The sequence below is a fragment of the Herpailurus yagouaroundi genome, unplaced genomic scaffold (genome assembly GCF_014898765.1).
Source record: "Herpailurus yagouaroundi ecotype Mexico unplaced genomic scaffold, PumYag 220, whole genome shotgun sequence".
Classification (NCBI taxonomy): Eukaryota; Metazoa; Chordata; class Mammalia; order Carnivora; family Felidae; genus Herpailurus; species Herpailurus yagouaroundi.
Window position 1 is genome coordinate 3,311,910 of NW_024412451.1, and position 10,816 is coordinate 3,322,725.

The 10,816-nt window shown below is 51.3% G+C and overlaps 1 protein-coding gene across 4 annotated transcripts in view; it reads right to left on the minus strand.

The window, feature by feature from the left end:
• Positions 1–10,816, minus strand: part of PRKD2 (protein kinase D2) — a 47,674-nt gene that overhangs the window by 18,385 nt on the left and 18,473 nt on the right. For all 4 annotated transcript variants that reach the window (XR_005785273.1, XM_040457478.1, XM_040457477.1 and 1 more), the window contains 6 exons: positions 9,018–9,149; positions 5,782–5,936; positions 5,463–5,685; positions 3,763–3,840; positions 3,530–3,683; positions 268–385 (listed from right to left, as the gene is read on the minus strand). Coding sequence is in view for 3 of the 4 variants with exons in the window: in XM_040457478.1 (XP_040313412.1) it covers positions 268–385; positions 3,530–3,683; positions 3,763–3,840; positions 5,463–5,685; positions 5,782–5,936; positions 9,018–9,149 (860 nt within the window). In the remaining variant the exon portion in view is untranslated. The remainder of the gene's footprint in view (positions 1–267; positions 386–3,529; positions 3,684–3,762; positions 3,841–5,462; positions 5,686–5,781; positions 5,937–9,017; positions 9,150–10,816) is intronic.

The window sequence follows — 10,816 nt, forward strand, 5'->3', positions numbered from 1 at the left end:
GCCATCCCATCCTCTATAACCTTAACCCTTCTCGCCCCCGCCCCTAACTCCAGCTTCCCGGTTCCGGATCCCATGCCCCCCCAACCTTGTCCTTAGCCCCGCCTCTTCCCTGACTCCCAGGGCCCCTCCTCCCTCCCTCAGAACCATCCCTCTGGTCTAGCCCCGCCTGCACCTCGGCTCCGCCCACCACAACCCATCCAGCCCCGCCCCCTCAAGCGAATCTTGCTCCTCCCCCAACTCTAGCTCCGCCCCACCCCGCCCACTCACCAGCGTGTCCTTGTTGCTGTAATGAACCACCCAACCCTCGCGCAGGGTGGTGCTGGATTTCCGTGTCGTGTGTCGCACCGACTGCACTACCCTCATTAGAGGGATGTACCCCAAGGAGCTGAGGGGGAGGGGGGAGGAAGAGGCGAGATGTTACCAGTGGAAAATACCCATGAGCACCTGGGACGGCGGGGCACATCTCTGGGCCGGCAGGAGTTGGGAGTTGGGGGCCACGCTTCGGTGGTTTCCAGGTTTCCCTTAACGAGGAAGGGAACTCTTGAGAGGGCCACATTAAAAGGCTGGCTTCGGAAGTCAGGCTGCCCGGGGTATCACCCAAGCTCTATGTGCCTCAGTTTCTCCGCCCGAAGGGGTTGTTGTGAGAAGTGAAAACCCTTTTAAGGAGTTGAGCACAGTGCTCGGCACACAGTGAGCCTCCAAAATGAGCCCGGTGATTGTGGAGCCAGCTGTGTAACACTGGGCAAGTGACTCAACCTCTCTGTGCCTCATTTGCCCTCATCTGTGCCCATGTTATTACTACACAGGGAGAACGAAGGCCGAGAGAGATTAAGAGACACGCTCGACTCCAGAACCAACAACCCCTTGAGCCCTGCACTATATCAGCATTTGGGTGGCCCTGGCACTTCCCTTTGCCTGAGACTTGGTTTCCTCATCTGTGAAACGGGCTGCCTCTCCCGACACCCCCACGCGGCCCAAGTCCATCAAGATCCAACTCTGACGCCCTGTTATTCTGTTGCTCAACACTCCCAGGAAAGACGTGGCAGAAAGAGAATTTGAGCTTCCAGGCAGCTTGGGTCAGGTGGCACCAGTAAGAAACTCTCTTCAGCCATTGTGACCTGCATACCAATCCCCCGCTCTGGCCTGGTCTCCCACCCCATCCCTGCTCCAGCCACACCAAGCTCTGTGCTGTTCCTGGAACATGCTTGACGCTACCTCAGGGCCTTTGCACTTGCTGTTCCCTTTGCTTGGTAGGCTCTTCCACCAGCTATCATCCACATGGCTCCCTTCCTCCCCTCCTTCAGATCTCCTCAAATGTCACCTCCTCAGAGAGGCCTCCTTTAGTGACCCAAACTAAAGCAACACGTCTTCATTCTCTGCCCCCTCCCTTTGCTTTATTTTTATTTCCTTTTTTTTTTTTAAATTTTTTTTTCAACGTTTATTTATTTTTGGGACAGAGAGAGACAGAGCATGAATGGGGGAGGGGCAGAGAGAGAGGGAGACACAGAATCAGAAACAGGCTCCAGGCTCTGAGCCATCAGCCCAGAGCCCGACGCGGGGCTCGAACTCCCGGACCGCGAGATCGTGACCTGGCTGAAGTCGGACGCTTAACCGACTGCGCCACCCAGGCGCCCCTATTTTTATTTCCTTTTGATAGCAGTTATCGATACCTGAGGCTATGGATGTGTCTGTTTATTACCGTTCTCCCCAACTAGAGTGTCTGCTCTATGAGGCTGGAGAGTTTTACAGGCTTGGTTCACTGCTGTAATGCTTGGGAGTCCAGAACCCAGTAGGTGCTCATTAAATGTTTACCACCGCACCGTGGAAGTGGCTGACCATCTGCACCACCTTTATGCCGCCCCAGCCCTGTGGGGTGACGTCACAGCTCCTTTCCCTTACTCATTATTGGCCAAAGCCACTGAGGCTCAATCTTCTAGCCTAGAAGTGGGGACGGTGATCCTCGTGGTGCTTATGGGAAGGATTTAGCTCAAGAACAAATGCTTCCCTCGCTGACGGTTTCAATCCACAGGTTACTCCTATTTATATGCGCATTACTGTATGAATGCAACGCATTAGTAATAGCGTATAAATATTATTCTAAAACATATGCAAAAGAGTGAAAACATTTAAAAGATGAGACTAGGGGCGCCTGGGTGGCTCGGTCGGTTGAGCATCCGACTTTGGCTCAGGTCATGATCTCCTAGTCTGTGAGTTCAAGTCCCGCTTGACAGCTCAGAGCCTTGAGTCTGCTTTGAATTGTGTGTGTGTGTGTGTGTGTGTGTGTGTGTGTGTGTGCCCCTCCCCCGCTCACGCTCGCTCTCTCTCTCAAAAATAAACATTGAAAAAAATTTTTTAAAGTAAAGAGACACGGTGGCTCAGTTGGTTAAGCCTCTGCCTCTTGATTTTTGGGTCAGGTCACGATCTTACGGTTCGTGGGTTCGAGCCCCGCATCGGGCTCTGCCACCGGCTGGGCGGAGCCTGCTTGAAATTCTCTCTCTCCCTCTCTCTCTGCCTCTCCCCCACTCGCGCTTTTTTTCTCTCTCTCTCACAATCTCGCTCTCAGAATAAACAAATACATTCATTAATTAAAATTTAAAAAAATGTAGTCGAGCAACTTAGTATTGTTTTTTAGAGCTCCCATGACAGAAGAAAGCCACTGCCTGTCGGGCCCCTGGGGATGGTTCTTCCCTTCCCCATTTTACAGATGGGAAGACTGAGGCACCAAAAGGGGAAGGGGCTTGTGCAGGCCATACCAGTCAATCTGAGGCCAAAGTGGTTAAAAGAAAATGGGTAGTTTTCTCTCTGAGAAGAGCTAACTTTAAAGTTTATTTATTTTGAGAGAGAGAGAGAGAGAGAGAGAGAGAGAGCACGTGAGCAGAGGAAGGGGCAGAGAGAGAGAATCCCAAGCCAGTTCCCACACTGTGAGCACAGAGCCCGACGTGCGGCTTCGGGGCTCATACTCATGAACAGCAAGATGGTGACCTGAAACCGACTAAGCCACCCCGGCGCCCCAAGAAGAGCCGACATTTTTAACCCTTACTGGGTGCCAGGCACTATTTTAGGCACTTTGTTTGTATCCGCTGATTTTCTCCTTACGACAGTCCCCAAAGGTACGTACTAATTTATCCCTATCTTACTGGTGGGGAAACTGAGGCCCTAGGGAGGGTCGTCTCCTGCCTAAGGGCCACACAGCAGTCTGGTTCCAGACCCCCGTGTTCTCATTCTTTGCACTGTCCCTTTGCAACACAGACTGTTTCTGGAAGGACCCGCCAGCGGCCGATCCCAGGGGCAATCCTCAGGGAGCGGGGCTAAGCAGCTGGGAGGCAGGAGGGTTTGACATTCTGCCTTTTGAACGGAAATGCAACCTGAATGAAAAGACGTGTCTGTGAAAACTTTTTCTTCAATACACATTATTCGAGAGAAAAGGTAACGTTGAAAAATAAAGGTGTGGGTGCCTAGCAGATTTACAGGGTGATGCCAACCCATTCTAGCGAGAGGAAGGGCCTTCCCCCAAGGGTGCGCTGGGTACCTCTGGGCCTCGCCTCCCTCGCCTTCCTCCTCTTCGCTGGCGTGGAGGGCATTTTCCGAGTGGGAGCCCGGGATGACCCCGGAGTCGTCGGATTCATCCATGAGGGAGCTCTTGTCAGCCTCGCTGTAGTCGGTGGCCTCGTCCATCGGCACATCTAGGGGCACAGGGGCATCAGAGGGGCCTCCGCCCGGCCCTGCCCCCACCCCCTTCCCACCCAGCCCACAGCCTCTCACCTCCGTTGATGAGTGCCTCCCCCAAACAGTCGTTCGGGACGCGGGTGGCGCAGCGTTTGTGACAGTTAAACTTGCAGTCTGGTATGAGGACAGGGAACAAGCGGACAGGTGGCAGGGGAAAGAGAGGTCACCTGTAAGGGCTGAATCTTGACTCCTATCCCCCAGACCCAAAAGATGCTCCGCTTGATGTTTGGGGCAGGAAACCCAGCCGAACCTTCTCTGGCTATCCCTCTTTGAGCCGGTTTCCTTCTGAAATTCTAGAATGTAATAGGGTCTACCATTCCATGATTCTGGACTTGAACACTCAGGAAAGGGTTTCCCAACCTCTGGCACTAAGGATATTTTGGGCTGGATGATCCTTCCTTCCTTCCTTCCTCCCTCCCTCCCTCCCTCCCTTCCTCTCTCCCTCCCTTTCTTTCTTTCCTTCCTTCTTTCAATTCTAGATTTCTAAGACTCCAGATTTTGACACGAAAGTTTCTAGAACTTGACACATCTACAATTCTACAGTTCTATGATTCTAGACTACCGAGCCTCCTTGATGTCCAAGGTTTTAGGGTTTTCTATACATAAATTCTAGAACGCAGTGACTCTACAGTTCTGGACTGCGAAGACTCCAGAATCTAATGATTCCAAGGTTCCAGGATCCCATACACCTAAGATTCTAAACCTTAATGTTCTTATTATTCTTTAGCTGTGTGCAGCTAAGATTTTGTAATTTTTTTGTTCCAATGAATCCTAGAATTGGACAGCTCTAAGTTTTTATGGGTCTAGATTGCTGATTTTCTAGAGTCTAGAATTCAAAGTTCCGTGTTCTAGATTTCTAGGACTCTAGGATCCCATGCTTCCCATGCGATGCTTCTAGGCTTCCATTATTCTCAAATCCGATGGTTGTAAAGTTCCAGTATTCTGAGAATCTATAACTTGGTAGTTCTAGGCTTTACGAACTTAAAGTTTCTGTGGTTCTTTTTGCTGAGTCCTACAGCCCAGAATTCCTGAAGCCTATGCTTCCAACATTCCATGGTTCTAGAATTCTCAAGATCTGCAATTTGAGAATTCCATGCGGGGCACCTGGGTGGCTCAGTCAGTTAAGCGGCCAACTTTCAGCTCAAGTCATGATCTCATGGTTGATGAATTCCAGCCCCACGTCGGGCTCTGTGTTGACAGCTCAGAGTCTGGAGCCTACTTCGGATTCTGTGTGTGTGTGTGTCTCTCTCTCTGCCCCTCCCCCACTCTTGCTGTCTCTCAAAAATAAATAAACATTAAAAAAAAATTTTTTTTAATTCCATGCTAAGTGGCTTTATAAAGCTAAATTTCCAGGCTCTGAGCTATCAGCACAGAGCCTGACTCGGGGTTTGAACTTACCAGCTGTGAGATCAGGACCCGAGCTGAAGTCAGGAGCTTAACCGGCTGAGCCACCCAGCTGCCCCATTTTTTTTTTTTTTAAGATTTTATTTTTAAGTAATCTCCACACCCAACACGGGCCTCGAACTCACAACCCCGAGGTCAAGAGTCATGAGCCCTACCGCCTGAGCCAGCCAGGCACCCCCAGAATAGTGGGATTCTTATGGCCTGCTGGGAGCCCAGGGGAGAGAACCCCTAAGCTGCTAAGCCAGTGTATGTATGTGTCGAGTGGGAGGTGGGGCGGGAGGGGGGCGTCTGACCCCTGACCCCGTCTGTCTCCCCGCGGGGGCCCCGCTGACCTTTGCACTGCAGGCCCTGGCGAAAGAGGCCTTTGAGGAGCTTCTTGCAAGCCTGGCAGACGGTGGGCCGGGTGTAGCTGTGGATGAGGAATGTGTGCGGCACCTTGACCTTGGAGAGCAGCATCTTGTCTAGCTCGATCGGGCGTCCCGTGTAGGAGGAGGCAGAAGAGGAGGAGGAGGAGGACGGGGGCCGGCGAGGCAGGAGCTCGGTGGTACTCCGGCTCTATCGGTCAGCAAGACGGGAGGGACGCATTAGTGCCTGGGCCCTGTCACCCGCCCGGGCCACCGCCACCGGCCCGCCCACTCCCCAGCCCCTCACCAGCTCATCGGCCATGCAGGGCAGGGACTCAGAGGTGCTGAGGCGCACGGAATGGCCACTGGCCAGAGACGTGGACGACAGGCGGCGCTTGCGGGCCCCGCTGCAGTTGTTGGGGATGCTGAAGGCGCAGCGCTTGTGGTAGTTCAGTCCGCAGCCTGCGGGGGGCGCCAGACGATCAGAGACACGCTTCCACCAGGCCTGGGCTCTAACGCTCTGCCCCCCCCCCCCCCCCTTTCCTTTTCCGTGGATCGGAAATACAGTAGATCCCTCAGGAGGGCCCCCTGGTAGTGCCATTAAAGCCAATGAAAAGTTACAAGGACTCAATTCAGGTAGAACTGCTACTGGCCTAGAAGGTTCTGGACCAGGCAAAGAACCAGGAGCGGGTGAGGTGCTCGCTGAGGGCCCAGGGCATGTGGATTGGGTCGCGGAAGAAGGGGGCCACAACCACGTGACCAGCGGCACAAACGAAGAGTGCACGAGCAAGGGCTGTGTCTTCCTTATTCCGACCTATGCGGACGCCAATATTTTGTTCTCTTCCTTCTAGCCCCTCATCCCTTTTTTCATACGGAACATTCACGAATGTGCCTGTCATCCTCGCGCGGAGACCATGCTCTTCGTCTCCGTATCGCTCCAACTCGCGGATGCTCGTTAACAGAGCAAGCACTGTATTGGATGTGAGTTACAGGATAAGGAAGCAGAAGACTGAACAGCAGGAGGGCCTGGGGGGCTCAGGTCCGTTAAGCTCGGGGCTTCGGCTCAGGTCGTGATCTGGAGGTTCTGGAGGTTCATGGGTTCAAGCCCCGGGGGGGGGGGGGGGGGGGGTGGGTGGCCCGCGCCCGGGCGCCTGACCCGGTTTGTGTGTCTCTTCCCCCGCCCCCCCCCCCCCCACCAACTCTCTCTCAAAGAAAAACATTTTTAATAAGAATAAATACATAAAAATCCTCGTCCATGAAAGCCTGGACAGACTCAGCTTGTTTTCCTAAGAGGCTTCCCGAACCCTTACTCTAGTACACCTCCAGTGACTCCAAATGATTCCAAGACGGCGCTCTGTTCTGGAGTGGAGAATGTTCCTCCCGCCTTTGGAAGCTCCTCGGGGAACGCTTCGTGAAGCCTGTCTTCTGACAGCCCGGCGGTCATGGGCTTTCCCAAAGATGGTGCTACCAGAAAAGCTTCAGGATGGCAAATGGCCATTGTGTACAGGGAAACACTTTCCAGCGTTGACCTTTATTCACTCATGTCCTTCACTGGAATTTCAGAGTTTCATCCGTGATTCCGTGTGTGAGTATCAAGGTAGAATCAAACCCTCATCGGAAGGTGTCAAGTCTGACAGGAGCGCCTCACCTGCTCCTGGTTCTTTACCTGGCCCGGAACCTTCTAGGCCGGTAGCTGAGCTGATCTCGTGGTTTGTGGGCTCGAGCCCCGCGTCGATTGGGATTCTCTCTCTCTCTCCCTGTGTCTCTGGTCCTTCCCCACACATGACTGTGTGTGTGAGCGCCCGCGTGGGCACTCTCTCTCAAAAATAAACGTTAAAGAAACCTTCCAGATGCCAAGACGTCAAGAGTTGGATATGGTGTCCTCAAAATAAATAAAAAAGCTTAAAAAAAAAAAAGATTGGATATGGTGTGTGCATGAGAGCAATATTGACAGCAGCTCTGAACGCACAGAATCAGTTTTCTGCAGGCCTGATATGGCTCTTATCCGAAGAGTCCTTAAACGCCACAATTCTATTTAGGGCTGCATGGTAACAACTCTGGTCCATTCTGTAGGTCATCTGGTGTTCCAGACTCTAGATTTCCGTTTGAGCATGACAGCCGCAAAGCTGGAGATCCTTGGATGACGGAATATCGGAAAACATGCCTCTAATAGAGGCTCACATTGAACAAACAATGGCGGGGCAGACGGTCTTCGAACAACGGATGGTCTTCCGCTGCTGTGTGTAGAGTCAAGGCGGGTGTGTGACCTTCATCTGCAGGTGGGGTGAGATCTCAACGCTCTCCCTCAGAAGCATCAAAGATAGGAAGAGTGGACCCGCGGAACCTGACACTCGGGCTTAACCTTGAGACATTTGGGCTAAAGGAACACTGGGTGTTCCTTTATTTTTTTTTAAGTATGATAAAATTAAAGACATGTGCCTGGGTGCTTGTTGTAGACTGAACATGTGTCCGCCCCTCCAATCTCATAGGATGATGCCCTAACCCGCAATGTGACTGTATTTGGAGATGGGCCTTTAAGGAGATAACTAACATTAAATGAGGCCATAAAGGTGAGGCCCTGATCCGACGCAATTGGGGTCTTTTATAAAAGGAAGACCTTTCAGAAGTTGTTGTCTCTCCACACGGCAAGATAGCAGCCATCTGCAAGCCAGGAAAAAGTCCTCACCAGGCACCAAACCCTGTCTGAAGCTTGATCTTAAACTTCCCCGCCTCTGGAACTCTGAGTTATAAATACGTGTTGTTTAAGCCAGTCGGCCTGTGGTATTTGGTTATGACAGCCCTGGCCCACTGAGGTGCCAAGTCAATAAGGACTGGACTCTGATGGTCAGGTGCCTGTGTCAAATTGGCTAGGTTAGCATCCTCGGTAATTCAGACACGAAATGTAGGGACTGCTTGTAAAGGTGTTTGGTGGATGTGAATCAAGTCGGCAATCGGATGACTTGAAGTGAGGGAGAGTGTCCTAGTTAGGCTGGGTGGGCCCGTTTCCCTCCGTAGAAAGGTTTGAAAAGCAGAAGTGAGATTTCTCAGATGAAGAAATTCTGCCAGTGAACAGCAGTTTCAGCTTCTGCCTGCCCTTCCTGACCGGCTGCCCTATGGATTTCAGAGTTGCTTAGCCAGACTCCCCCTGACAGGGGCTTACAATTCCCTTACAGGAATTCCTTCCAAATATCCCTTAATATGTACCTCCTACTGGCTGTTTCTCTGGTCCATCCCAGTTGCAGGCTCCGCCTTCTTCCCCCGCGCGCACATTCCCCTTTTCCTCTCCCACGCTCCTCCCCCTTTTACCTCTCCCTCGGAGCTCCACCTCTCAGGCTCCTCCTCCGGAGCTGAGCCCCACCCCAGACCCCGCCCCTCGCCCAAGCCCCGCCCCCCACCCCACCTCCTGTTCCTCCCCCATGCGGTGCCTCCCGGCCCTTGCCTCTGCCCCCGAGCCCCGCCTCCTACACCTGAACCCCACCCCAGCCCCACCCTCCTGCCCGCCCCCTACCCCTTGGCCCCGCCTCCAGCCCCCTCTCCCCTCACCATCGCACTTGAGGCCCTGGCGCACAAGGCCGAAGAGCATCTCCCCGCAGTGATCGCAGAAGGCAGGCGCTCGGTAGGAGTGAACGGTGAGGGCGTGGGGGCGGATCTGGAAGTCCTCGAAGGTGGCCGAAGCTGCAGGCAGCAGGGGGAGGCGGAAGGTTGAGCCCGGGCAGCCGAGGCTGTATGGTCCTGGGTTTCTCACAGTCCTCCCGGCTGCAAGGCTTCATCTTGCCTGCCTTCATTCATTTACTCGCATACTACACTCTACCTGGGTTCAAATCCCAGTTTCACCACCGAGGCACACACCTATGCCAGGGACTGGGGATGCGTTGAGTGGATACAGAGATTCAGTTTTGCAAGATGAAAACACTCCTGGAGACTGTTGCAGGGAAGCGTGAATGTAACTAACACTACTGAACAGGAGACGCACAAATGGTTAACACAGTAAATTTATGTTACGAATATTTCACAGTTAAACATTTTTAAATCAAATTTTAAAGTACAGATGCCTAAGTCTCATCCTCAGAGTCTGCGATCTACTTCGTCTAGGATAGAGCTCGAGCCTCAAGAGAAAAAACAAATACCTATGTATCTCAATGTCCTCATCTTTAAAAGGGAAATCCAACAGGAGCGCCCAGGTGGCTCAGTTGTTTAAGCTTCGGACTCTTCGATTTCCGGGCAGGTCGCGATATCACAGTTCGTGAGTTAGAGCCCCGCATTGGGACTCTGGGCTGAGAGCCCCGGGCCTGTTTGGGATGCTGTCTCCCTCTCTCTCTCTGCCCCTTCCCCCCTTGCTCTCTCTCTCTCAAAATAAATTAAAATAAATAAATAAACTTTAAAATGGAAATCCAACAAACATTTACTGAGTATTGTCCTAGGTGCTAGGGACACCACATAGAACAAAACAAACTCCCTTCCTAGCCTCTAGTAAGCGGGGGCAGACCCCCAAAATAAAGAAAATATAAATATTCCTATTTAACAATCACCCAATCTAGCAGTTACCTTGTGCCAGGCACTGCGCCAAGTATTTTAAAATACTAACAAATTCAGGGGCACCTGGGGGGCTCGGTCGGTTGAGACTCTTGACTTTGGCTCAGGTCATGATCTCACCGGGTCGTGCCTAGGGCTCTGTGCTGACAGTGGGGAGCCTGCTTGGGATTCTCTCTCCCTCTCTCTCTGCCCTCTCCTGCTGGTACTCTCTCCCTCTCTATCAAAATAAATAAATAAACTTAAAATAAAATAAAATAAAATAAAATAAAATAAAATAAAATAAAATAATGAATTCAATTGTCTCAAGAGCCCTGGAGATACATCCTGCCATTGTCCCCACTTTCCAGATGAGAAGATGGCAGCACAGAGAGGTGAAACAACTTGCCCAAGGTCACACAGCTTGCAAACTGTGGAACTGGAAATCGAACCCAGGCCAGTGCAGCTCCAAAGTTCATGCTTTTAGCACTGTACTTACTTCCTCGCTGAACTGTGTAACTAATAAAGTATACAGCTTGTGCCAACTATACTCAAATAATTAAAAAAAAAAACTGTCAAGCAATTGTTTCCTATCTCAATAACGGGACAAATATTTATTGAGGACCAACATGAGTTGCGGGCTCTGGTTTTCCCTAGCAAAAAAATACATATAAATAAATATATATATATATATATGTATACATATATATGTGTATATAAATATATATATGTATACATATATATGTGTATATATATATATGTGTATATATATATATATATAGCAAATATGTATATATGTGTATACAATATCTATATCCCAGAAATAAGTTACA